The sequence below is a fragment of the Rattus norvegicus genome, chromosome 16 (genome assembly GCF_021556685.1).
Source record: "Rattus norvegicus strain SHRSP/BbbUtx chromosome 16, alternate assembly SHRSP_T2T, whole genome shotgun sequence".
In the NCBI taxonomy this organism is placed as follows: Eukaryota; Metazoa; Chordata; class Mammalia; order Rodentia; family Muridae; genus Rattus; species Rattus norvegicus.
Genome location: NC_141549.1, coordinates 53,814,032 through 53,841,596, shown reverse-complemented (window position 1 = coordinate 53,841,596; position 27,565 = coordinate 53,814,032). Strand labels below are relative to the sequence as shown.

The 27,565-nt window shown below is 44.9% G+C and overlaps 3 protein-coding genes across 3 annotated transcripts in view; 1 reads left to right on the top strand and 2 right to left on the bottom strand.

The window, feature by feature from the left end:
- Erich1 (glutamate-rich 1) overlaps positions 1–27,565 on the bottom strand; it is a gene marked incomplete at its 5' end in the record, with an annotated part of 52,793,804 nt that overhangs the window by 29,822,767 nt on the left and 22,943,472 nt on the right.
- Cenpu (centromere protein U) lies at positions 1,022–24,238 on the top strand. Its single transcript, NM_001025673.1, has 13 exons — positions 1,022–1,289; positions 2,982–3,030; positions 4,887–4,995; positions 5,867–5,969; positions 8,244–8,304; positions 8,862–9,092; positions 15,466–15,535; positions 16,423–16,531; positions 19,012–19,090; positions 19,718–19,765; positions 20,169–20,230; positions 21,900–22,056; positions 23,976–24,238. Exons 1-13 carry the CDS (start codon positions 1,249–1,251, stop codon positions 24,087–24,089), a joined length of 1,233 nt encoding a protein of 410 aa, NP_001020844.1. The 5' UTR covers positions 1,022–1,248; the 3' UTR covers positions 24,090–24,238.
- The window catches only part of Primpol (primase and DNA directed polymerase), a 37,035-nt gene continuing 31,178 nt past the window's right edge, over positions 21,709–27,565 (bottom strand). For both annotated transcript variants that reach the window (NM_001432824.1, NM_001432823.1), the window contains exons 12-14: positions 27,238–27,320; positions 27,108–27,154; positions 21,709–24,904 (exon numbers count right to left, since the gene is read on the bottom strand). In NM_001432824.1, coding sequence (NP_001419753.1) covers positions 24,671–24,904; positions 27,108–27,154; positions 27,238–27,320 — 364 coding nt within the window. In that variant the 3' untranslated portion in view covers positions 21,709–24,670. The remainder of the gene's footprint in view (positions 24,905–27,107; positions 27,155–27,237; positions 27,321–27,565) is intronic.

Genomic DNA, 27,565 nt, shown 5'->3' with positions numbered 1-27,565 from the left:
TGGGAGGACCGTTCATGGGAGAGCCTGGGAACTATAGTTTATGTTCTAATTCAGTAATGTGTTTTTTATTTTTACAGTGTTAAATAACCTTTGCTTGGGACAGCTTGTTTGTATAGCCCTGGCTATCCTGGAAGTCACTCTGTAGACCAGGCCACCTGCTTCTGCCTCTGCAGGGACTAAAGGCATGCATCACCAGACTAGATTGCATGCATATTTTTATTGTGATAAGATGTTTAGCATAAAATTTCCATATTTCATTCTAAGCATTTTTAAGTGTTTAAACACATCCACCTTTGTGCACAACCACCCATCTCTCCCATCACCCCATCTCTAGCATTTACCACCACTGTGCTTTAGGTTAACCAAGAAATCATTGCTGGGGCTGGAGACATGACTCAGTCATTTGGAGCCTCTTGCCAAAGACCCTGAGTTCCATTCCTAAGCTGACAACCATCTGTAACTCCAGTTTCCGGGTATCTGATGCGGTCTTCTGACCTCCACAGGGACCAAGTATGCACACAACGTGTATATATGAATGTATATAATATATAAATGTATAACATTTTTGCAAATATATGCAAAACATTCATACACATAAATCTTAAAAAAGAATCATTGCCAAGTCCAACGTTTTGACTCAGTTTTCTTCTGTTTCCCCGTTTTACCTCTTAAATCTTCGACCCCTTTAAATCAAATTTTCACTCTTTTTTTTGTATCACAAGAAATTTTTAAAAACAAAATCATGAGTATGGATCCAGAAGGGACCTTCCCGCTTTACAAAGAACCTGGAATGGAGGACAAATAGCGTGTCACATTCAACCGCTGCTACAGGGAGCTAAAATCAGCTTCTCCATTTAGCAATGGGAAGGTTTTGACAGTTAGCCAGCAGCTAACAAGCCACCCGGAAGCCCAGGAGTTCCGATAGGCGGGCGGCTGGCTCGGGTCCACCCATAACCACTCCGGCTCGGGGTCATTCCCCGCGCTAGAGGCCGGAGAGTTCTAAATTCCGGAACGGTGACCAGGAGATCGGGTAGGAGGGACAGCCGGGGCAGCTAAGCCGGTTGCTTTGGACTCCGCTCCGCTTCAGGGTGTTATCCAGGCCTAGGTTTTATTCTGCTCTCGCCCAGAAGGCTCTCTGGGACAGCCCCGGAAGAGGCGGAGCATAGAGAAGACTAGGCTCTGATTGGCTGTTCAGAGCAAGGCAGGCTAGGCGCGAGTTTTGGTATCCCGGGTTTTGGGAATGGTAGGATGGCGGCTCGGAGAAGTTTGAGATACTCGGGGGACCCCGGGTAAGTGCTGCCGCCCCGAAATCCTCTCGGGATAGGCTTGACCTGTTCCAGAGATTCCCCCAGCCCCGGGTCCTAGAACCGTGGGGAGGAGATACAATTCCATGAGTCAAGCTGTGTGGTAGAGGAACTCAGACACCAGCGTCGCTTCATGTGACAAATATTAAATATTAATCATCTCTGGCCTGTCGTCATTGCTTTTTATTTCCAAGACCCAGCTGTTTTCATAATAGAAAACATGGTCTCTGATGCAAACCAAATCTCTAGCGAGGGACCAAGCAGCCGTTTCTTTAGAGCTTGGACTGGCCTTGCCTAATTCCTAAAAGGATATTCAGGGTGCGGCCTGAATCTTTTTATTATAAAGAGAAGTGCGCTGAAAAGAGGTGACTAAGCCGCTTCGAAAGATTAGTTCGACCAGCTCCTGGCGAAGGATCTTCTGGGCGTGTCTGGTGTCCAAAGCCTGGTAGAGATCTGGATAGAAAGGTCTCCCCTGCGTAGCGGGTCTTGTGTAGGAAGATTACTTGTGGAAGATGGTGCTTGTAGCTAACCACAGGACAGAGTTGGTGGGGATCCACACTCAGGGAGCAGTGGGGAGGAAGATTTAAAAAGAAATTTAGGGGGCTGGAGAAAGGACTCAGTGGTTAAGAGCACCGACTGCTCTTCTAGAGGTCCTGAGTTCAAATCCCAGCAACCACATGGTGGCTCACAACCATCTGTAATGAGATCTGATGCCCTTTTCTGGTGTGTCTGAAGACAGCTACAGTGTACTCATATATAATAAATAAAAATCTTTTAAAAACAAAGAAATTTAGGGAGAGGGCAAAGGAGCTTATCAGGGGATGCTGGTTTGTGCTTTTAATTTTTGGTTGTTCGAGACAAAATTTCTCCGTGTAACCCTGGTTGTCCTGGAGCTCACGCTGTACCAGGCTGGCCATAAACTCAGAGATCACCTGCCTCTGCCTCCCAAGTGCTGAGATTAAAGGCATGAGCCACCACCGCTGGGCAAGGGAAAGGAGCTTAAAACTTGATCTGCTAAATCAGTGTTGTTTGTTTCAACATCTTGAAGTTTGAAATTTATGAAATCCGTTCATCCATCACTCCTAAAACACACAGGTGCATACAGCGAGATTATATAAATGGTTACTATAGAGATTTCCTTCCTTTGGAAGCTGCTCCAGGACTCCAGCCCAAAGGCAGAAGGAAATTTCTTTGTTTTTGGAGTGCACACAAGATACAGATGGAAAGAGTTGAGGCTAAGCAGTTTATGCCTCCAGGTTTTCCCACCTACTTCTGTCTCCAGGGGCCATCCTGAAGTCACTTGAGCTTTCTGAACCCAGAATCACAGTCTGTGGTTATCACAAAGCAAATGCTGTACGGGTCTGAGAATCAATTAAAGCCGGAGTTGGTTGGAAATGAGAAATCTTGCCCCCCCAACCCCATCCAGAATTCCTGGGGCATTATATGCTGGGAGCGTGGCGCCGATAAATCTTTTATATTGTAACCTAATACAACTGAGATGGTTTACAAAGTGATAGGTGTCTCCAGTGATTTATTGTAATGGCTTCCACTCTGCTGGGTGAGCATTAAGGAAGATAATTTGGAAAGGCTTGTCTGGGAAGGATCACAGTTTATTCCCATTTACTTAAAATGCCTCCTAGTTTCCCTTTTAAATTTTTGTCATCTGTGTTTTAATAGTGCAAAACGTTCAAGGAACACATTGGGAAGCACAAATTCCAGGAAACAGGTAAGTAATCTTTGTTAATGTGGTTTTTTCTTAAGCCATTGAAAGCTATCATTTTGTGGGAATCACATTTTTATAGACTTTTCTTAAACTTGCCTTCCTTCTTCCTCCTCCTCCTCCTCTCCCTCCTCCTCTTCTTCTTCCTCCTCTTCCTCCTCCTCCTCCTCCTTCTTCTCTCTCTCTCTTTCTCTCTCTCTTATTTTGACAAGGTTTCTCTATAGCCTTGGCTCTCCTGGAACTCACTGTGTAGACTGGTCTAGGCCTTGAACTCACAGAAATCCACCTGTATCTGTCTCCTGAGTGCTGGGCCACCATCACCACCTTAGCCTCTGCCTCCACACTTGACAAACATTTTTTATAGCAGCTTTAAAAAGCGTTTTATCCAGCGTGGTGGAGAAAAGGAACTTCGTTAACATTTTAGAGCCATCTTCTCTTCTGAAGCTAGTTAGATATTATTTTTATTCAGATAATTGACATCACATAAAGCTTTATAATGTCCTGAGATGTCATTTTTTCACTTATCAGCAATTTCTCCATGCTACAGTATTAATAATTAACTAATAATATGCTAATAATTAGTAATGGATAAACTATTATCCATTGCCATTTCAAGTTAGTGTGATGAGGGCGCTTGCTTTTCGGGTTTGGGGTTAGCCCGTCGGAGCGCTTTTGGGGTTCTTATTTGCCCCTGGCTTACTCCATCTCTGGTAGGTTCCCTGCTCTGCTGAACTGGCTCTAGCATTGTGGTGGGTCCCCAGGGGGATCTTGTTCCTTTCTCCTGCCCACCACTGCTCAGAGTGGCTAGAACCCACTGTGCCCTGGGGGCTTTCTCCATGCTGGTGTCTAGAATGGTTTTTCATGGCTTTCAGGTCCTCTGCCTGGGAGGCATTCGACTCGCAGGTGATGGCTGCCTCTTTGGCTTGAGAATAAACCTTCTGCTGTGCCTTGGCATTTCTCCGTAGAGCTAGCTCTCTGGGAACGATGACTTCCCCGAGGCTTGGAGTTTTGTCTGCCAGAGCTATTGCATGTCTTCCAGACTTTCCTTATCTGTTAGTAATAATATCCTTTTGTAGTTTGTGAGCCACCATAGAAGATCTTCTCGTCTTGGTCTTTCGTCAGGATTTAGGGTTAATCTGTGTATTGAATGAGATTGAACTGTGAGCCCTGGTCTCTGTCCTGTAGGAAGGAGGCTGTATCCTGGCATGCATTTAAAACTGCTTATGAGCTTTTGGGCACGTGTCCTTTTTCAGGGGAGGGGAATCCCAGGTTCTCCTATATCGAGGAATTGGGTAAACGATACCCTGAGGGCCAAATGTAGCCTGCCGTCTGTCTTTGTGCAGCCTTGTGAACCAAGAATGTTAGGGGTTTTGTTTGTTTTGTTTGCATTCTAAAATGATTTGAATAGGTGGAAGTGAAGGCTCTTACCTATTTATAATCCTAGCACTTGGGAAGACTTCCGGGAGTTGAGTTCAAGGCCAGTCTGCATGCATAGTGAGACCCTGTCTCAAAAAAGAAAACAACAAAACAAAAACAAAACGCTGACTTAGAATGAGCAGTGAAAATGATAGGAAACTCTCAGTCAAGTTCAGTTGAAACATAGTCACGGTCATTCCTTCCTGTCTTGTCAATGTCTGCTTCCGTATGTAACAGCACAGAAGCCTAGTGGTCCACAGAGCCAAGATGTCTGCTCTCTGGTCTCCATTGAAATGGTTCCCCCCTCCCTGCCTCCGATCATCAGAGCAGTCTGGGTTCAGGTGTCTCCATTGATTGTAGGACTAGCTAGAGTGCCTGTCCTTAGGAGGTGAGTTTAAACAGTAAAACAGTTGGCTGTTTCAGTGATTGCGTTTATTAACTTTTAGAAAGCTGGTCAGAAGCCCAAGCGCAAGGATGTGTTCGACTTTCCTAATACATCCGATGTCTCAAGCATGCTGAGAGAACTCGAGGAAGAAGAACCTTACGAAACCTTCGGTCAGTGTTCTAAGTCCCTTTCCATGGCTGGAAGCAACCGCGCTTAGTTCACGAGAGTCATGTGGTCATCTCCACTATCTAATTCCAGAACATTTTTGGCCTAGAACCTCCTGACACCAGTCACCCCGCCTCCCTTGCCTTGATCCCTGGATCATAAATTCACTTCCAGTTTCTGTGGAGGTCCTTGAACCACTTGGACTTAAGCTTTGTACAGGGTGATAAGAATGGATGGATTGCATTCTTCTACATGCTGACCTCCAGTTGAACCAGCACCATTTGTTGAAAATGCTATCTTTTTTCCATTGGATGGTTTTACTAACTAACTAGTGCAGTGGCTACCCAGGTATGATATGGCAGTGAGGAAAGGCTATGTTAGGTCCCATTAGTGTTCATTTGTATTCCTAAACATTTCTAATATACACGAGGATACAGAGAAATGATCTGAAACCATTTCTTTAAAAAGTGTTGCTTAGATTTATTTTGAGGGTATGAGGATTTTGCTTGCAGATATGTCTGTAGCATTGCATGCATGGTGTCCATGGAGGCCAGGAGAGGGCATTGGATGTCCTGGAATTGGAGTTACAGAACACTGTAAGCTGCCATATGGGTTCTGGGAATCAAGCCAAGGTCCTTGGCAAGAGCAAGTGCTCTCATCCCCTGAGCCACCTCTCTAGCCCTGAAAACATGGCTTTTATTGCCAGTAAGGTTTTCTATTACCGAGGTATAAGATAAAAAATATTTGGAAGTAGCCTATGTAACTGACTTTGGCTTTTTCGGCCATTTAAACAAAGATTGTCTTGTATCCTGCTGTCAGGGAGTATAACCTAGGACCCGGACAGCAGTTTTAAATACGCTGTTCTTGTCTTTGCAGACCCCCCTCTGCACAGCACTGCTATCTACACAGATGATGAGCTCTACAAGCACTGTGTGTCCTCCACCTCCCCAGCTACCCACAGAGGAAAGGAGAGCAGAAAGTAAGGCTGCATCTCAAGCAGCTGGGGGTTCTGTTTGTTCGCTTCTTTGAGAGGGTTGTGTGTGGGTGTGCGCAAGTGAGTACAGGTACCTGAGGAACCCGGAGATGGTGGATCCCCTGGAGCCTGAGTTATAGGTGGTTCCAAGTCACCTGAGAGCTTGGAACAGAACTCTGGTCTTCAGGAAGAGCAAGGGCTTGTAACCACTGAGCCATCTCCAACCCTTAAGTTTTTTTTATAGACAGTAAGAAAACTAAAGTCATCTCAGGATCTTTTGAGTCAAACTGTTATGATTGTCCTCAAAAGGTCTAACTGGTACACAGCAATGTAGTTTTCTTTAATTGTTATTACTTATCATAATTATGATTGGCACCTAGTTATCAGCATGCTGCCTCTTTAGTTGGGTTACAGTTTTTTTTTTCAAGATTTATTTATTTTGTGTATGAATACACTATAGCTGTCTTCAAACACACTAGAAGACAGCATCGGATCCCATTAGAGATGGTCGAGCCACCATGTGGTTGCTGGGAATTGAAGTCAGTGCTCTTAACCACTGAGCCATCTGTTCAGCTCTGCAGTTCTTTAAGTGAATCTAGAGGGGCTAGTGGTGATGAGCCAGTATCTGTTCATGGGCGCAAAGGCTCCATGTCCTTTAGTGATATCCTAAGGTATGAAATTATTATGTAGATTTTAAATCTTTCTTGGGTTTATTCCTAGGTTATTTATCAATATTTTTGTTTGTTTGGTAATTACTACAAACCAAATAAATGGGCCTTTAATTTTATCTGCTGTGGTAAATTATATATGTGAAAGTATAAGTTTCTTACATTAAGCTCTCTCTGTGTGTGTGGGGGGGGGCAGGGGTGTTTGGATGGGGTGAGGGTAAAGGACAGAGGATGACCCTGGGTGTCCTCTATCCCTTTCTACCTTAATTTTGTGAGACACAGTCTCTAACTGAACCTGGGCCTCATGAATTCAGCCAGATTGGCTGACCAGGGTCCCTTGGGAGCTTCCTCTCTCCACCCCAGTTGGCACTGGGATTACAGCCAGCTTTTTCCATGGGTAGGAGGGAGAGGGCCACTTGAGAGACCAGTGGCAACATGTTTGCATGATTGGGGCAGGGAGGGTGGGCAGGTGTCTCAGGGATGAGCAGGTCGGGCGATGCTGGAGAAGAGCCTCATCCAGGCTACTCTGGGGCTGCTTCATGGTCAGCAATTGACGGGGTTAATGGCACCAAAGGAAGGCCTTAGCAAAGTAAGGCAGGGTTTGCATAGAAGTACAGAAGAAAGTCGGGGCTGGGGGAGAGGTGGGGAGAGCTTAGCATGTCCCAGGACACTAGGTCTCAGTGACAGTTGGCACCTTTGCCCCGGGGTGTTCAACTGTCTTATTCTTTCGCACTCCCTCTTTCCCTTCCTTCCTTCCTCTGTCCCTCCTCAGCTTCCTGGTTAGCTGGTCTGTCATGGAGAGGCCCTGTGTACTGGCTGGTTTTGTGTGTCAACTTGACACAAGCTGGAGTTATCACAGAAACAGGAGCCTCCCTTGAGGAAATGCCTCCATGAGATCCAGCTGTAAGGCATTTTCTCAATTAGTGATCAAGGAGGGAGGACCCAGCCCATTGTGGGTGGTGCCGTCCCTGGGCTGGTGGTCCTGGGTTCTATAAGAAAGCAAGCTGAGCAAGCCAGGGGAAGCAAACCAGTAAGTGACATCCCTCCATGGCCTCTGCATCAGCTCCTGCTTCCTGACCTGCTTGAGTTCCTGTCCTGACTTCCTTTGGTGATGAACAGCAATGTGGAAGTGTAAGCTGGGTAAACCCTTTCCTCCCCAGCTTGCTTCTTGGTTATGATGTTTTCGCAGGATTAGAAACCCTGACTAAGACAGCCTGCATCTGAGGCCATCTCTGCTGGATCTGAAGCATCTAGCTTTGCTTGTTCTTAAGTCTTCCACTCTCCAGTCTGCCTGTGTCTACCTACCCAAGGCTCTAAGTCAGCACAGGGTCTCCTGTATTCTCCCAACGGTGGGCCCAGGGATGCCCCACAGCGGTGGGGGCAGTGCTGTGGATGAAGCCCAGTTCTCAGACTTGAGCACTCTGGAGCATGAGTTCTCATTTGCCTAGGAAAAACAGATAGGTGCACCCTGGGGAAAGAAAGGGGCTGTCAATCAAAGGTGATTGACCCGCCCATGAGGTAGAAGACCCTCTATCTTCAGCTTGTTTTCATGCAGAGGCGGTGTGTAGCAAACGTTCTGAGTGAGATACTGATGGCTTGTTGTTTGGCACAGCTTGAACCCTTCTGAAAATGAAGCAAGTGGAAATGATTCGATAAAGCTCAGTGCAAAAAAGGTATGGGGAGCGTCCCGTTTTCTGTCCTCATGGTAAGGTACTTAGTATTTTACTGGGTAGATGTAGCAGCATGTGTTAATACAGAAGTACCTGAGAAGTAGAAGAAGTTTAAAAAGTAGGCTATGTTCACTTATTTTGTGTATGTGTGTATGTTCACGTTTGTGGACACATATATGGAACTGTGTGGCGGTGAAGGAGCCTACGGGAGCCATTCTCCACTCCAGCCTACAGGTCTTAGTATTGACTCAGACCATCTGTCTTGGTGGCAGGTGCCTTTCCCTGCGGCATATCAGACCGGCCCAGAAAAAATAGTTTTCTATCTGAAGTGTTAAGAAGGAATTCTCAGATCTCTCTTACCTAGTCAGTTTCTGTAGTGTCTGATAGTGCGTTCAGTTTGTGGTTTACAAAGGCAGAGTTAGGAGGCGTCTTGGTCACTGTCTTCTACATGTCATGTTCAGTGATGTTTACAGAGGAGAAATGGGAGCTACTGAGTCCCCTGATGTTAGAAGAATGATGGGCTCAGCGTTTTCTAAACTGGCATGCTGTTCCCTTCATAGCCAAGGAGAAAGCTGGAGCCCATCAGCGATGAGTCGGACAGCTCTGAAGACAACGTAAGGAGATCGGTGTCTATAGAACGACCGAGGGCACGCAAGCCCCCGGCTGCTCCTGCAGCAGCGTCCTCGTCGTCGTCACCCTCTGAGAGGCCAGCAGAACAGGTCACTCCTCGGAAGACGAGCTTCCCTCAGCCCTCTGCTGTGGAGGAGACTCCAGCAGCACAGAGTCAGCTGGTGAGCGGTGTTTGCAAACCTCTGCCTCGGAGAGAGAAGTTTACCAAAAAGATTAGCGAGGAAAAAAAGAGTTCTTATTTTAAAAATAAGTTTAGAGCCTTTGTCACAGAAAGCAGTGTTTCTGTTAGAAAAACCTGGGAGGCTAGAAAGGAAGATACGTTACCTACCGTCCCATACAGAAGCGCATCTGTCCTGGGCGCACTCCACAGTTCTCCCCTGCACTCTCCTCATCCTCCGCTGGTCACTAAGAATCCCGCAGCATCCTTCCTATTAACCATTCATGGATGCCCATTGTGTCTGTTGGTGAAAATTACAATCTTGGTGCATTGATGAGTTTCTTTTTAAAATTATTTTTTTTATTATAATCACTCCATTTCTCCCTTCCTTCCCTCTAAATCTTCCCATATACCCACCCCCATTGCTCTTTTTCAAGTACTTAGCCTCTTTTTTCACTAATTCTTAGGGTGTGTGTGTGTGTGTGTGTGTGTGTGTGTGTGGCTTTCCTTAGAAAAAATACTATGGGTCATATGTGTTTTCAAGGTAACTGAAGTATATATATCTTGGTTCATGTTCTTATATGTTGTCTCATTAACTCACTTGGTTGAATATTTTAGATCAGTAATTCATTCTTCACATTCATTCACAGCAAAGTCCTTGTTCCCCCGCCTCGCCTTTCTTCCCTCCATGAAACAGACGGAAGACTTTATGGGGTTTTCTTGTCCAGTCTCCCAGGGTTCCTTCTGTATACATAGACAGAACAGTATTTTCTTACATGTATTAGCATCTGCTGCATGAGCAGACACGTAGGTTATAGACAGACCCTCTGGCTGCCTGCCTCTTTCCTGAGAAGTCAGGCCATGGTCCCTGTGAGAGCGCTAGCAGAGAGAGCTCTGGGACAGAGTGGGTGAGGAAGCACGGCTGTGTCCTTGTACCCCTCCCTTGGCAGCTGAGGTAAGTCTGGTCCTTGGGCCACCTCCATGCTCCTTGAGCACAGCGGCCAGACCAGGTCATAAAATGAAGCCTGCTCATCCCCTGAAACCCTGTAAGAACCAGAAACCCCTTTTCTTTTCAGAACCTGAAGGATCTGATGCTCTAAGCTTCATGACCCCGTCATGTCCTATGCCATGGCGCTCCCTCCCTCCCTCCCCCCTCCCTCCCTCCCTCCCTCCCTCCTTCCCTCCCTCCTAAGGCAGCTTCTGGGGGTGAGGCCGTGGGGTCAGAGGCCTTGTTCCCTGCATCGCTCCTTCATGTTGCCCATGCAGTGGTGTCTGTCCCTCTCGGGACTGATCATGGCGGTCTGTCACTGAGACCTGCTCTTCTGAATGCTCATCATCTGAAGGGTAATTTCCTGTCAGCTCTTTCCTATAAACCTGTGTTTCTCTTCTTAACACAGGTTGTCTGTTGTTCTCCCTCAGGGTCTTTCACAGGAAGTGCTCGCTGTGTGCTTGAAGCTGCTGTTGGCTGTAGTGTTTCCACGTGATGTGACCAACAGCACAGTTCAGATGTATGTTTTGCTGGTGCTGTGCTGAACGGGGTGGTGGGCTCTTTGGCCTATCAGTTATGTGAAGGAGATTGGATGGCTTTTTTTCTTTTTCTCTTTTTCTTTAACATCACAACTTTACAGATTTTATTTAGTTTTTGAATTTTTTTGTTCTGATTTGGCGTTTTTGAGATCAGGTCTTATCGTGGTACTCGGGCTGCTCCTGAATTTGTGGCTTTAGTGACCTTGTGCTGCTTGGCCTCCTGAGTAGCCAGGGCTGCAGGCTTGAGCGCCATGCCCCCTCCTTGAGAATTTAAGCTGTCTGTTTCCTGGAGATTTTTAAATACTGTTACCATTTCAGATCAGCGAATCATCATCGGGTGTCTCCATGGGATGGGCTATGTAGAATGATAACGTCAAGCTAATACATCCACTACTTTAGCTTCCCTTTCTTGTGGTGTGGTAGTCTGAATGAGGCGCCCACCCTATGCTCTGGCATCTGACTACTTGGTCCTCCATTAGTAACAGTTTGGATCTCAAAAACTTCTTCTTCCTAAATGAAACTTGGTGCTTTTAACATTAAACAAAATCTTTGCTCTACCCCTGGGTCCCATCTCATAGACACCATTTCCTTGTCCACTCTGACAGTCTCAGCCTCATAATTGCATCTTTTGGTTAAATTACTTTTCTGTCAGTGTTGATGTGATGAGATGCAGTCTTGTTATTTATTATCCTCCCTTCCTTCTGGGCTTTGTCCTCGTGTTGTCTAATAGAGACATCAGAAGGTGCCTCTGTTGTGTGTATACTTTTTTTTTTAAAGATTTATTTATTTATTATATATATAAGTACACTGTAGCTGTCTTCAGATACACCAGAAGAGGGCATCGGATCTCTTTACAGATGGTTGTGAGCCACCATGTGGTGCTGGGAATTGAACTCATGACCTCTGAAAGAGCAGTCGGGTGCTCTTAACTGCTGAGCCATCTCTCCAGCTCCGTGTGTATACTTTTAAGTGTATTTAGGCTCAAGTAGACTGTCTTACCTCCCTGGTGGAGAGAGCTGTGTGTGTGTGTGTGGGGGGGGGGGGTGTTCGTTCCTCTGTTGGTAATTCTAAAGTAACTGAATATTTAGGGTATTTAGTTCTCTTTCTGTGACGTAGCTACGCTGTGGTTTATTTGTTGTGATTGCCCTGGATTAAGATGATACATCTTTCACTGAGCAAAGTCTTTTTAGATGTGTAATGGGAATATATATATGTGTGTGTGTATATATATATATATATATATATATATGTCTGTCTGTCTGTCTGTCTGTCCCCTCCTACTTTCTACCTGCAAGCTACTTCTCCTCAGGGGCATGTAACTAAGTAACAGTGTTAACCTCCGTTTCCCCATCCCTGTCTTCTGTGACCTTGATTTCTCTTATTGTACCTGTGATATGACCTTACTGGGTTGCCATTTTCCTTGAAACCGGAAAAAGATCCCATTGTGTTTTGTTTTCCCATGTTTCCTTTCCACTTCTTTTGTCCACTTCCTGCCTGATTCCTTCCTCTCAGCCTACAGAGCACCCCACTTTCTTTCCTGCAGTCAGGCATCTAATTCACCACTGCCTTTCAAGGATACTTATGTAAGTACAGAATTTTGAGTGGACAACCCACCCCTCACCCTTGCCAGCTCTTGAAGGATGTCACTGCAACCCCAGCCCCACCCCCACCCCTGACTTCCCTCCGTCCTGCTGAAGGTTTCTCATGGCCCAGGTACTTCCGGTGCTCCTTGACCCGCTGGCATCGGGTCAGGTGAGCTGCGGGACATTGCTTTGGTGGATCATGCTGGATTTAGCTTGAGTATAGCCTGGTGAGCTTCTCACCCCTCCACGTCATGGAAACTGTAGTCATTGTGCAAATACAAACTTCTGTCCAGTTCTCACTCTTGGTCAACGTTTTCATTTGTCTGGGTGTTTTGCCTGCATGTGTGTCTATACACCATGTGCATGCCTGGTACCCACAGAGGCCAGGGCAGGTTGTGAGGTCTTTTGGAACTGGGGTTTCAGACAGTTGTGAGCCATCATCCAGTGCTGGGAATTGAACCTGGGTCCTCTGGAAGATCAACCAGTACACTTCATCATCGAGCCATCTCTCCAGGCCCTCTTCTTGAACTTTTATTGTACATATTTTATAAAATGTTTCATAAAACGCTGTACTTTGGATGCCAAGACTAATGCTAACACGTCCGATAGTCCCTATGTACTGGATATGATTTTATTGCTGTTTTAAATCTCACTGAGTGTTGTTCAATGTGTTGTTGTTTGTGTTTTGGGAGTTGTGTATTTATTTGAAAATGGTCTCAGATAGCACAGGGTAGCACTGAGCTCACTTTTTAGCCAAGGATTACCCTGAAGGTCTGATCTTTGTGCCTTCACTTCTGAGAGTGAGTGCTGGGGTCATAGGCCTTTGCCACTTTGCCTATATGTGTGATGGGGAATGAACCCAGGCTTTGTGCACTCTACATACATGCTGCCAACTAAGCCATGTCTGCAGCCGCTCTGCTTTGTCTTTGAGTCAGGGTCTCACGTAGCTGAGGCTGTTCTTAGACTCGCTGTGTAAATTTGAGATGACCTCAAATTTAAGATCTTCTGCCTCTATCTACTGAGTGCCGATATGAAGCTTTCTAAGAGAATGGCCCACATAGACTCATATATTTGAATATTTGGTTCCCAGTTGGTGGACTGTTTAGAAAGGGTTAGGAGGTGTGGCCTTGTTGGAGGAGATATGGCCTTGGGGGAGGTGTGCCACTGGAGGTGGGCTTATACCAGATCCAGTCTGTCTTTCTGCCACATACTTTTGAATCAAATGTCAGTTCTCAGCTACTGCTCCAACACCATCCATACCTGCCGGCTAGTTTGCTGCCATGGTCCCTGTCAAATGGCTATGTCACTTTCTGAAACTGGGAGCAAGTCTTCAGTTAAATGCTTTCTTTTATAAGTTGCCTGGGTCTTGGTGTCTCTTCACAGCAATAGAAAAGCCCCAGTGTCACCCACTCCAAGGCCACACCCTCCCCAATGAGGCTCTCTCCAACAGGGCCGCTCTTTCTGATCCTTCTTAAACAGTCCACTGAGAAGCAAACATTCAAATATATAACTTAGGGACCATTCTCATTTGGACCACTGCATTGGCATGACAGACATGTATCACTGTGCTAAGTTTATATGGTGCTGTGGGTGGAACTCAGAGCTTCACTCTATACAAATTAACCCACATTCAAGCCCTCAACATTGGTTGCCATTTATACTTGAGATTTAAGCCCACGTGGACTGGTTTAATTACACCCCAAAGGTCATCCACTCTCCTCATATGGGTAGCCAAAGATATGCCAACATACAAATTATATGGGTAGCCACAAATGTCACCATAGGTATTCTTGTGAGAGAGATTAGACACAGTGGGTGATGTCAAGATGGATGAAACAGCTATGACACCAGTCACAGCCAGCAGCAGCTGGAACCGACAGAGAATGGCTTCACCCCAGCCCTTGCTGCAGGAGGGCTGTGTGGACTGTATCTTTTAGTATTCATTTAGTCACTTCAGTTCCACAGGGAGGGTCTCCATTAAGGCTGTCCCTTCCCTTCCCTTCCTAGACATGGTGACAGCTGCTTCAGCCTTTGTTTGGATCCAGCCATTGTCTGGATCTTCTTTGGGTCAATTTCTCTTTGGTCTGTTTTTATCTTGCTTCTGGGCCATATTTTCTTGTGTCCCACACTTTCTCATGTGTCAGTTTTAGTCTAGAACTTTACATTCTAGTCCATGGTGTTGTGAGGTGTTGAGCTCTGTGTCCCATCTTTGTGTGAGTAATGTCAACTGCTGTCCCAGCAGACAGCCTGCCTTTTGGCCCGGTGTTTTGATGTCCCAGGTTTGCTTTTGCCCTCTGCTAGGGTGAGTGTAGAATGCCTGAGATACTTTGCCAGTATCTGATTTAGTGGGACTCAACTTGTCTATCTGTTTATAACTGCTTTATGGCTAATTACCACAAAGTTGGTTACTTAACCATATACACTTAGCATCACCCTTTCTGTAGGCCGAGAGTCCAGCTTCAGTTTAGCTGGCTTCTCTGCTCAGAGCTGGAATTCCAAGCTGTCCAGGCGTGACGTGTCACGTGAGGCCTGGAGTTTTCAAATGTTGATAGAATTCAATTCATTGAGGCTTTAAACCTAAGGTGTCTGTTTTGTCTCTCTTTGGAGGCTGGGGTTGCTCTCCATCCCTACAGGTACTAATCATGGGGTTCGTTAACTATGGTGCCAACAAAGCCTGCCAGACGCTCCAGGTTACAGAAGTGTTCTTTCTCACACATTACAGCCCAGGGAGCAGATTCTGCCCTGTTTACAGGCACCACTTACCCAACAGTGAGGGAATTCTGCCTACCAGCCATCTTGGAATTCTTAGCACAACCCCGTGGTCTTGGTGGATTCTGTCAGGGGTTGGTTTTAGGCTTCATTAGGAATTGGATCTCAAGCAGGCCTCCAGCCAGCCAGGGAGTGTCTCAGAGTTGCATTGGTGTCCTCTCCTAGGCAGCTCCATAGGCATAGACTTCACCACCCCAGTGTGCTGGCTGTTGTTGCTTCGTGCACCAGGACCTGCCTGGCCTGAGATTGCTGACTAATCTTCTGTAAGTCCTAAGTAAGCACCACAGCTAAAGTCATGGCTTGATGACGTCATCCTAATCCCTACATTTCAAGGAAGAGAATTTTTCCTAAGTTAAAAGGCTATATTGTGGATTTAGCTCAGTGGTAGAGCGCTTACCTAGGAAGCGCAAGGCCCTGGGTTCGGTCCCCAGCTCTGAAAAAAAAAGAACCAAAAAAAAAAAAAAAAAAAGGCTATATTGTTTGTTTTGTTTTTGGTAGAAAACTCAGAAGAAAGTCAGGCCATCTCCTGGCAGGAGGAAGAGACCAAGGCGTGGATCCACACACTCAGGTACAGATGGCACTTTGTCACTTGTCACTTGTCTCTTGTACAGGACATCTCAGGAAGATGGCTATTTTTAAGTTGTCTTAGTTGTAGAAATAACAAACAGGTTTTTTTTTTTTGGGGGGGGGTGACTTGGAACTCGATGTGTAGACCATCTGGCCTTGAACTCACAGACATCCATCCGCCTTCACCTCAGAGTGCTGGGACTAAGTGCACACACCACCACTCTGGGCAAAAACGCCACTTGACTAAGGAATTAGGACTTTAGAATATCATTTTTTATCATTTTATGGTGAACATTAAAAAATGAGTTATTTAAAGACGGGCTTCTGTGCTGCAGTCTGTGCTCACTACTCTCTGTGCTGTGAGGACTGAGTTCAGGTTCTGGCCTGGACGACCCACCCCACCCCCCTTGGCTTTCTCTTCCCTTTCTTTTCCTTCCCCTTGCCGTGCTAGGGGTTGAGCTCCGGCGTTGCCCATCCTAGGAAGGTGCACTGAGCTACATCTCCAGCCTCTTTATGAACTGCCCCCTACCCTGTGAACATTTTTATGGACAATTTTATCAACGTGTTTTTATTTTTCTTGGAGGAATAGTCAAGATGTCAAGTCATAAAATAAACCTCTCCCAACTTCCCAAGTCATTATAAACCCTTACTGTGTGCTATACAGTTTAAAATGGTACTGAAACAGAAATAGTGTAATAATGTTTAATATTGCTGAGAAGAGGCCCCACTGCAGCACATGGCATGTGGACCCTGTCCCAGAAAGCAAGCCACGGTGAGTAGGCAGGAAGAAATGGCTATGGCTCTAGCTGGCTTTACACGCCGGTAGGACTACCTTTGAGTCAGTTTACAGATATCGAGTGTATAACTGAGATGTGCTTGATATTCCAGATGCTTCTGAAAGCATGCATATTTTGTGTCTGGAAGGAAAGAGACAGAGTGACGTCATGGAGTTGGATGTTGTTTTGTCTGCATTTGAGAGAACCTTCCTGGACTATAAGTAAGTCCTTTGATGGTGGCATCGGTGGCCTGGTCAGCTGTGCTCGGAGTGGCACTGTGTCCGTCCCAGTTTCCAGGGCTGACACACTTCAGATGATTGTACATTTTCATTAGAGTCCCTCTCCATACATTTATTATGATGCTACTTCAAGATGTTGGCTCATCTGTTCTCGATGTTCCTCATAGGCTTTATTCTAGAAGTGGGTTTCTCCTGTGCTGTTGGTTTTTCTCAGTCAGGCAGTATGTGGCAAGTATGGCCCACTCCAGTCCCTGCCAGCTCCCATGCGAGCAACGATAGGGAAGACCCTGCAGCTGCACAGCCTGCGTCACTCACGTCAGAGAGCAGCCACCACGTCAGGGCTTCTCTTGTGCTAGGCACACACACCTCCAGTTGTCTGGTCTAGTCTCGGGTGGGAAAGTTGAAGCAGCAGCTTTCAGTCAGGCTTGACCTATCTTCCACCAGCACAAATCCCGAAAGAGTGATTCATAAAATGTAGGATATTAAACAAATATATTTTTAAAACGCAGCTGGCAAAGTGGGTCTTAGAGACGTGGACTAGTCACGCAGAGCTGTGAGTGCATCTGGCTTGCCTGAGAACAGGATCCACTGGGATGGAGTCAGGGAGTCAGAGACTGGGAGCCTCCATGGGGAAGTGGCGTCAGCAGAATGCAGGCGGAGTGGCTTTTGCAGAGGCCACAGTGCTGGAGGGATTGTGGGGAGCAGAGAGAGGCACGGGACAATGGAAGCGTCTCATCTTCTCCAAGTCACTGCATCTAGACCAATGATTCTCCTCAATTCCGCCCCAAGATCAGATGAGTTCCTCATGCTGCTATGGGTGTTTGCCCAACTCTTGTCTCCTGAAGGGAAAGAAAGGGTGCTGTGAAAATTTTAGGAAGGCAGCTAACGTCCAATGAAGGATGCCCCTTCCTGCCATGAACTACAGCATGGGGCCCCACTACTGGCATCCATGCCTTGGACCTAGCAGCTTATTGAGGGTTTTAAGGGTGGCTGTAAGGGAGCTGGGGGAAATTCTCATTGTTGCTATAGAATGCCAGTGGTCGCCTGAAGCGTCTCTGCCTCACTGTCTGGCTACCTTTCTGTTGCTGTGGTAAGATATCCCAAGGAGCAGCTCAGGAGGAAAGGAGATTGATTTTAGGTCAGTTCCAGCTTGTGGTCCACCACTGAGGCAATCAAGGCCCAGGCACTTGAAGCAGGTGGTCACATCCACAGACCACGAAGACCGAATGAATGCGGACAAACTTGCTAATTCTGCTGGCTTTGTCCAGTCCAGAGCCCCACATGGGGAATAGTGCAGCCTACCTTTAGGGTGGGTCCTCCCACCACAATTAACTCTATTAACCAGTCCTCACTGGCATCCCCCAGGACAATGATCTAGATTCTCCTCTGAGACTCCTCCCTGGAGAGTCTAGATTGAGTTTTGACAAAACCAAGTATCCCATCATGTCTGCAAACCTTCCCCATCCCAGACTTTGTCCTCTGCCCTATCCCTTCGTTCTCTGGTGCATACACTCTAAAGATGTTGGTCATGTGCTGTCTGCCCACCCAGGAGCAGATGATTGCTCAGTCACCCCTGGAATAGTACTCTTTTAGCCATCCTGATAGTTGTCAAGTACACAAGTAAGTTTTTTTAATTGTGAAAACACTTAACAGAACAAGTAGGTTTTTTTTATTGTGAAAACATGTAACAGAACATACCAAGGACCATTTTTAAGCTGCAGAATGGCTAGCTGTCTGCAGCATACCTCTAGAACGTTCTCAGCTTGCAGAACTGAAGATCTGTAGCCATTAAAACTATTGACCACTTTCTCCCCTCCACAGCAGATACTTTTATAAGTATCGATGTCCTTTGGTCCCTTCTCTCCATTCTTTCTGTGTATACAGCCAGAAGTTGAATTGCTCAACTACATGACAATTCATTTTAATCTTTTTTAGCCACCTCTCATGTTTTTCTGAGAACTTGACACCATTTTCTAGTTCTCCCCTCAGTAACTGGGAAAGTGGCTCAGTAGGTAAGGGGGTTTGCTGTGCAAGCATAAGAGCCCACGTGTGGATCTGAGTCCACATGAGAAAGTAGGCTTGGCTCTGCACAGCTGTAACTCAGTGCTGTGCAGGGCAGACAGGAGGAGAGCTGGGAGCTTTTGCCTCCAGCCTAGGTCCTGGTTTCGTGGGAAACCCAGCCTCAAAGGATTCAGATGGAGAGTGAGGGAGCGGGACTCTGGTTGTCTCCCCAGGCCTCTGTGAAAGCCCAGACATGGGTTCATACATTACCCCTCCTCCACCACACTGCAGCCTCTCCACCTTGTGCATATTTAGTGCACACATGTGTGGATGTGGATATAGGCTTGCTCTGGAGTTTTCATGTTTCCCTCATTAGTGTGGCTGAGTATCTCTGTACATGCTGGTCATTTGTCTTTTTTTTTTTTTTTTTTTTTTTTTTTTTTTTTTTTAACAATTTACAGGCAAAGAGTTGAATCTGAAAGTTGTAATCAAGCCATCAGCAAATTTTATTTTAAAATTAAAGGAGAACTCATCAGAATGGTAAGTTTGTTGTCACTGTTTGTTTGTTTGTTTAAGACAGGGTCTTTGTATGTATCCCTGGCTGTCCTGGAACTCACTCTGTAGACCAGGGTGGTCTCAAACTCACAGAGATCTGCCTGCCTCTGCTTCCTAAGTGCTGGGATTAAAGGCAAATACCAATACGCCTGGCCACTCTAAAATTTTTTAAACTGAGGTTTGGACATTATCCTGTGGTTGTAGAAAAGCTTGCATTTGCTGGCTCTATGACAAGAAACATGTGAGAACTTCTCTTTATTTCCTACTGTGGGTGTGTGGATGATGGATCATGCGTGTGCATGTATGTGGAAGCCAGAGGCCCACGCTGAGTATCTTCATCAATTGCTCTACCCCTTACTGCTTGAGACGAGGTCTCACTGAACTTGAAGATCAGTGGCTTCTCTAGTTTGGCCAGTCAGTGAGCTGCAAGGACCTGCTCGTCTCCAACAGCACCTTGCAAAAGCCAAATGCCAGCTGGGGACCCAAACTTGGGTCCTCTTGCTTTTGTGATAGGCAGTTTACCAACTGGTATCTTCCCAGCACCTTACCATGTGGAACTTTAAACTGTTAATTTTGGAAAATTAGATATACTTTATTTTGTTGTCGTTGTAGCTTAAAGAAGTCCAGATGCTAAAAGCCCTGAAAAGGAAGAACACTAAGGTAATCACTAAGTCTCTTAGTGAGTAATGGGTTAGGAACCAGGGGAGCAAGGAGACACTTGCTTTTAGTTTTGTGAGCTGCAGTTTTTGGCGGGTTTGGTCAGGTTTTCAGTTGCTTTTGTAACATTAATGGACATGAGGAATGGGGATCTCTGTTAGCTTTTTGTTGTTCTAAGTTAGCCCCTGAGACAGCTTGTGGAGAGAAAAGGTTACTTCTGGGCCTGTAGTGAAGGAAACTGCTAAACAGACCAGGAGGCAAGAGGGGCTCAGAGGGCCCAGAGTTTTCAGAGACGCCCACTAAGCTGCACTCGTCTGCCTGTCTCTCTGCTCTCAGGGCCTAGTCATGTGAGCTGAGTGCTGAAACCTCTCCAGTGTTAACCTAAGTGTGTTATTGCATTGCTCAGATAATCTCCAACATGGAAAAGAAAAGACAGCGTTTAATTGATGTCCAGGATGAACTGATTCGGTAAGATAATACCCTGCTCCGCTGAGGACTCACCTAAAGGGCGAGAGTTTGTCACCTAGGCAAGTGGTGTAAGGACTCTCAGCACCTGGTCTGGCCTCAGGCAGCCGACTGCAGCCTCAGTGAGTAGACCGCCTGCCTGCAGCCTCAGTGAGTAGACCACAGGATTAGACGGCCTGGAGCTTGAGTCAGGCTCTACCACTGACTGCAGACTTAGGAGAGTTTCTGACTGTCAGGGCCTCAGCCCCTCCTGTGCATTTGTACCTGTTCCTTAGAGGGTGTTGTGTGATCACTGAGTAAGCCTAAGCAGGGCTGTCGCTGGTCTCGGGCAGAGTCTGTTCATGTTGCTTGCTTATTTGACTTTATAGTCTTGCTATGTAAGTCACTCTGGTCAGTGGCTCTTCAGTGACTGTTGAAATACACAGCAGTCCATATTCTGAGGTCTAGGGTTGGGGACAGTCCCTGTGCCGTGGGACTAGTGCACACAGAGTGTGGTAGCCTCACTGAACACGTTGGTCTTCTGAAGTATGGAGCGTGACCCAGAGGTTTGAATGTAGTAGGATTTGCCATGCTCTCTACTCTGAAGATGCTTTAAAAGTGCATGGACAGGCCGAGGATGTGGCTCAGCGGTAGAGCAGCTGCCTGGCATGAACAAGGAAGGCAGTGGGTTTCATTTCTAGGACCGCATGGGGTGTGATAGCAGGAAGCTTGAGCAGAATGAAGATTTGTCAGCAAACACTTGAAATACTGTAATTAAGTACTAGGTCTTTGTTTTGTTTTTTAAGACGGTTTCTCTGTATAGCTCTGGCTGATCTGGAACTTCATTTGCAGACCAGGCTGGCCTGGAACTCTTGTAGATACACCAGCCTCTGCTTCCCAAGTCCTGGGAATAAAGGTGGGCACGACCTGGGCTGGCTAAGTACTAGGTTTTAAAGTGACTTCCACAGGATTTTGAGAAAGACAGGTTAGTTGTTTATTCCATTATCTACAAATTTAGTCTGTGGGTTGACACTAGAAATTGTATTCATTGGCTCAGGCCAATGGAGATTTAAACAAAAAACTTCCTGCATGACTTCCTGGTTAAGCCATCAAGCTGTCTACTGCTGCCTATGTCCAGAAAACGTTAGCCAAATTTATATTGAATCCAGTAGTTGCCAGGACTTGAATAACTTGGTAAATGTTCGCAACTGTGAGGCATGTTCTCATGGCTGTCACTGCTCATTGTGTAGCATAGTTGAGATGAACCGACACCTAGAATTGTTTACACGTTCATAATTTGACACGCTGCTCTTTTCTTTTCTCACCCAGGAAGTTCATGCTCATACACTGTAGCCTGCTGAACCATATTATATGTCATTTGTGTGGGAGAAATGTTTTCGTTATGTTTGGTTTGGGTTTTTGTTCTTTATAATATGGGCACTTAGTATTTCCAGTCCATAAACAATATATATTCTTATTAGTTTATATTTTGTACAATTTGGTTTTTTTAAGATTTTTTTATTTATTATATGAGTACACTGTAACTGTCTTCAGACACACCAGAGGAGGGCATCAGATCTCATTACAGATGGTTGTGAGCCACCATATGGTTGCTGGAATTTGAACTCAGGACCTCTGGAAGAAGTACAATTTGTTTTTGAGATTTTAAAAAATAAAATTTGTTTTAATCTAGATTAGAACCACAACTGAAACAACTACAAACAAAATATGACGACCTTAAGAAGAGAAAGTCAGCACTTAAGAATTCCAAGCATTTCTTATCTAATTTAAAACAGCTGTATCAAGATTATTCCAATGTTCGAGAAGAAGAACCAAAGGAAAAGGAAAAAGTGAGTTCTGTGCACTGTGCATCAGAAGGTGACACAGGCATTTGCTTGTAGAACATCAGTAGTTTTGAAGAAAGGTAACAAGCAGCAGCATTATTGAAAGTCCGTGAGAGCACAGCACTGTAAGGCACCTTCTAGCTACTTAGTGAAGAGAGGAATCTGTTACTCCTGAGTTCCCCTAGAGCACTGTGTACTGTCCACAACACTCTTTTGAACAAGTACACTCTGCTTGATTACAGTTTCCATCCATACTCAGTTCACTCAGACGTGTTAGAAAGACCAACCACCTCTGTCTAGCCCGCGTTCATGCTTTAGAAGCTGTTTCACTGAAATGGCAGGAGTGACAGTTGGGAAATGTAGTTTATTATTTTAACACTTTGAAGTTGCCCCTGAAACTTTTCTGTGGCCGTAATAAAAATGTTAGCTAAAAAATTATAAATTTATAAAACTAATAGGACTAGAAAAATACTAACAGAATTGTGTATAGAATTGTACTAATAGAATTGTGTGTAGAATTATACTAATAGAATTGTGTGTAGAATTGTATTAATAGAATTGTGTGTAGAATTATACTAATAGAATTGTGTGTAGAATGTAATATATAATTATATACCGTGTCTTCGTGTATCTCATAATCAGGTTTGTCAACCTCACCTCTAAATTCAATTTTAAGATATGGGATGATCTGAGTTTTCAGAACTCAAGATCTGTTCATATATTAGAGCTACTAAAATATAAATGTTTAAAATGTACCTCAAGTCTATTTTAGGGATTCGATTATTAAATCTGTGAAAGTTAACAGTAGCATTGATCCTGGGGTAAGTCAGGATCTTGTTGTTCCTCCTTGCACATGCTAGGCAAATGTGCTCCCTGGTCTACCCCAGGCCAAAGACCAAGCTGTCGGAGCTGCTTTGGAACGCACTGCCCTCACCAGCCAGGGTGTGTGCCCCCAGTGCCTGGAGCACTGCTGCTGTTGTAGCGCCTACCCTACTTCTCCTGTGACACCTGGATATGTCACCCTCTTCCTAAATGAGGCCAAACCCGCAACTCCAAGTGAAGTTGTCTCATTTCTCTCAGAGAGCAGGTGCTTAGGGTTTCTTTTGAGTAGGCTGTCCCACAGGTGTTGGGCTGACTTCTCTGAAAACATGGCATGTGTGTGGCAGAAAACATCCACCGTCAGACAGCTTTTCTGCTCAGTTCTCATCATTGAGGAAAATACCTTGGAAGCACATTTATCAGGAAGCTGTCAAAAGTGTGGTAAAGCATTTAAGAGGAATTTAATTTTCTTCAGATAGTTTGCAACAGGAAGTTTGGTTTTGTTAATTATTTCTAAGTCATAAGTTGGGTTCTGTGTTCCAATTTAGGTTGGTTTTGTGTTTTAATTTTTCCCATAGACCTTTGGATTGGCAAGCTTTAAGGCATGGCTGACCCAATAGGTAACTTCCTAAATGATACCTTTGAGATCTTTGAGATTATTTTGTTATAGACTTAACAGGCCAGTTGTTCTCATTCTGTTAGGTCTTGAAGTAAAAGGAAACTTGCTTTAGAAATTTCTGTTTAAAATAGATGAGACCAAGTTAACACAGCATGCCACCACACACTTGCCTATCCAAGTTGGAGGAATGCATGACTGGCTATTGTAAGTCATGTAGATGCCATCGTTCTTTGGGACAATTGGTCTTGCCTGGGGTACAGAGATCTGTGAGCGCTTTGTTGAGCAGTTCCTTATGACATTGTATTAACAATTATGTTCTGAGGAGATAAGATGGGCTAAAACCCGTTTCCGAATAACGATGCCATGATGCCAGTGAAACAAAAGGAAGCCAGTGGAAGACATCCAGACTGGCCTCGGTCGTTAGGGTTGTGAACTAAAAGAACATTAAAGCATTTGTGAGTCTAAATAGTTTTTCTTTCATCAACAGTATGATTCATCTAGCCTTCCAGCTCTGTTATTTAAAGCAAGAAGCATTCTGGGAGCTGAAAAACACCTGAAAACCATCAATTATCATCTGGGGAAGCTCCTTAAGCAGGACTGAGAAACTGAGTCTCCTGCTGCCATTTCTTCTCCTGAAACCACACTCCTGACAGCCAAGCTTCTGTGCTGGCAATGAGTGAGGCCTGCTTACCAGGATGTACTACAGTTTTGTCATTCAAACTAAACTGCACCTCTTCAGTTGTCTAATAACTCAGAAGGCATAGCCATATTTTTGAGTATTGTGTTAATAAATTTCAGTCTCAACACGTTAGTCATCACCAGGCACAAGAGTTTTAACCTACAATAAACTCATGAATGACAGCAGTGCAAATGCTAGCACAGAATGACAGCAGTGCAAATGCTAGCACAGAATCACTTTGGTTAATTAGAAGCATCTACTGTCCTGTCAGAGGTAATAAGTCTGGTTTAGGCTAACCAAGTAATAAATAGTTGCTATAAACAGGTGAACAATAAGGTAATATAATTTGGTTTTTGTGTGATGTTAAATATAGGAGACTAAATGCAGGGCGTAGGTACATATTCTAACATAGGGCGATAGGCCCAGCACTAATTTAACATTCATGTTATTGAATCTCAGCCTTCAGGCAAATTGTAGCCTCATGATGTATGTTCTATCCACAGTCAGCTGCTCTGTAAAGCTTCTATAATTAGCTCGTCAGGAATATCGTCCACTGAACCAAGAACACTCTTATCTGCAGCGTCAGCAAATTCAGCATCTTCTGTCGCTTCTAAGAAACAGGCATCATCTCCGTCATCCCAGTCAGCGGCAGACAAGTTGCAGGGTGGTGGGTTTTGAAAATCCTTGGTTAGTGAGTTGCTGTCTTCATCTGTTTCTCCAGAAGTGAAATCTTCTTCCTTTATTTTGGAGGGAAGGAGTAAGGCGGACAGAGGAGTAAAGATCAGAACATGTGACTTCACCACACTGACATGTTGAGTCAGGGTGTAACGTAATAGCCAGTTTTCATGAATGAGCATGCTAGCTGCCTGTTGTCATGGGGAGGATAAGTGAGCTCAGAAGTGGGTTGCTTCTGTAGTGCAGACATGCTTCTCTGAGGCTGCAACTGACTGCAGCTCATGGCAGATACATTTCAATGTCCTCAGAAGGAGTACAGCAAATGTAAGTTCCCAGTAGGAAGATAAGCTAGCTGGAGGCAAGCGGGAAGATACACTTCTAAATTAACAAAAATCAATCCTAGAACCAACGCAAAAATGGCAGCATGTGATCCCAGCACTAGGGAGGTAGAGATATGGATCCCTGGTGGCCATTAGCCAAGCCTGGCCATTAGCCAAGCCTCCCAAGTGAATACCAGCCCAGTGAGAAGCTGCATCTCAAAAAACCAAAAACCCTTCTGAGGAATGACACCAAAGTTGTCCCTCTGACCTGTGTGTGTGTGAGTGTGTGTGAGTGTGTGTGTGTGTGTGTGTGTGTGTGTGTGTGTGTGAAGGAGAAATTGCAATGTTAGCAGTTCACTTGGAAGGTACTTGTTCTATACTGTTATTTCTAAAAAAATGAAGTTTTGTTCAAATAATGGTAATATTATATGCTAAGAATATTTTAACTCAGCATTTTTGAGGTATTCGAAAAGAAAAAACTTTCCACCAAAGCCGTCACCAAAATAAATCAATGGCTGGGAAGGTAGCTCCAGAGAGAGCCCTTGCTTCCCATGTATGAGGCCTTAGGTTCAATGACTGGCACTGCAACAAATTAAACCACTCAACGTGATGATACACTGCTCTTTTGAGAGATAATTAAATTTTCACTTGTTCCTAGATACTACTTCTAAACCTGGTAATCTGCCAGAGAGTCTGCATCAGTTCTGTTATGTCCCATTCCAACATTCCGAGCATGGGATTTTCACTTTCAACTTGGGTGTTGGGTGTGGAGAGAGGGCTCAGTGGTTAGCAGCACTGCTGCTCTTCAGAGGACCCTTCCAGAGCTTCAGTCCGCAGCACCCACATGGTGGCTCACAACCACCTCTAACCACAGGTCCAGGGGACCAAATGCTTGTGCTTCCTTGGGTACCAAACACACATGTGGTACACAGATGCACATGCAATCAAATCACCCGTACATACATCATAAAAAAGTGATTTAAATGCAGATGTCAAAGGATGTCAGTTTTCTAGAATATAAATGTAAGCCCTTGTTCAGCTTGTACTTAACTCTAATCCATAACAAAAAGTACTAAATAATCAAAAAAATGGATCCAGAAACAACCTACAAAGAGCACAACTTCATTAATAAACGCACGGTGGATTGCACTTGTCTACTGCCGGCCACTGGCAAACCTAGCAGCAGGCGCTCTCGTCAACCTATGTACCCTCTCAATTCTTGGATATCCCCGAACAACTTGGTGAGCCCAAAATGTTTCCGCTACTTCAAGGGAAAAAACTACTGTGCATTACGACTCTGAAAATGAGCACAGCCAAGTATAATGAAGGTTTATGCTATAACCTTTGCATCGGTTTGCCCAAATTATGTGTGATGTTTTACCTTCTTGCTTTTTTTTCTTACATGTGTGTGTGCACCACATGCATGCAGGAGCCTGTGAAAGCCAGACAAGGACGGGCATTAGATCCCCTGGAACTGGAGTGTGAGCCACCATGTGGGTGCTGGGGACTGAACTCTACAAGAGCACTAAGTGCCCTTAGGGTCCCATCCAGACCAACCCACTTTTGTTTTTTATGTATTTTCTGCTTTTTTAAAAACACTAAATGTGAATCATTTGGATTAAATGTTGGTTTGGCAAGCTAGTGGTATCCAAAAGTAAAATTGTGTATTATTCCCTTTGACACTGTTCTACGGATGGAAATCCAACCAACAGCCACTGTGGGCCAAAGAGCGACACAGTGCTCTGTACCCTTAAAGCAAACTGTCAGAAACGTCAATATGCCTGGGACTAAATTTATTCCCCAGTGGCTCATGTTCTCAGAGGCACTGAGGTGGGAAGATCACTAACACATTCCAAAGAGAGCACGAGTGCTTCGCATTGTGTTTAAAGGCTGTTCGTGGTTCATATGCTATGTACCAAAACCGCAGGCCAAGAGCTGTACTCACATCTTTCAGAAGAAACAGGAGACTTACTTCAGTGGGTAGTGGGAAACCTGAATCAAAAAGATAAGTACAAATATTTTTAGGTGGATATCTAATTTTCACATTGTGGTAAATATAAAAATTAATAACTCACAGGTAGATTTGAAGTTTTGTGCTTTACATACAGGGTCATGGCATTTCTGATACCAAACTTCATTTTTCAGATCAACCAGAATCCTTAATGTATAAGGGAAAGAAACCATTATTAATACTCATACTGGGTAGAAAATAAAGTTTAAACATACGCCATGTGCTAAGATGTGCCTAAGACTTAAAAGATAGAGAAAAATTACAAAGCTAAAGGAAGAGAATAAATATGAGTAACCAGAAGAAAACTGGTTGCTAAAAGTAACACTCATGGGGCTGAGGAGAGGGATCCGCCGGCAAAGCTCTTGTGCCTGCAAACCCTCCAGTCCAACCCT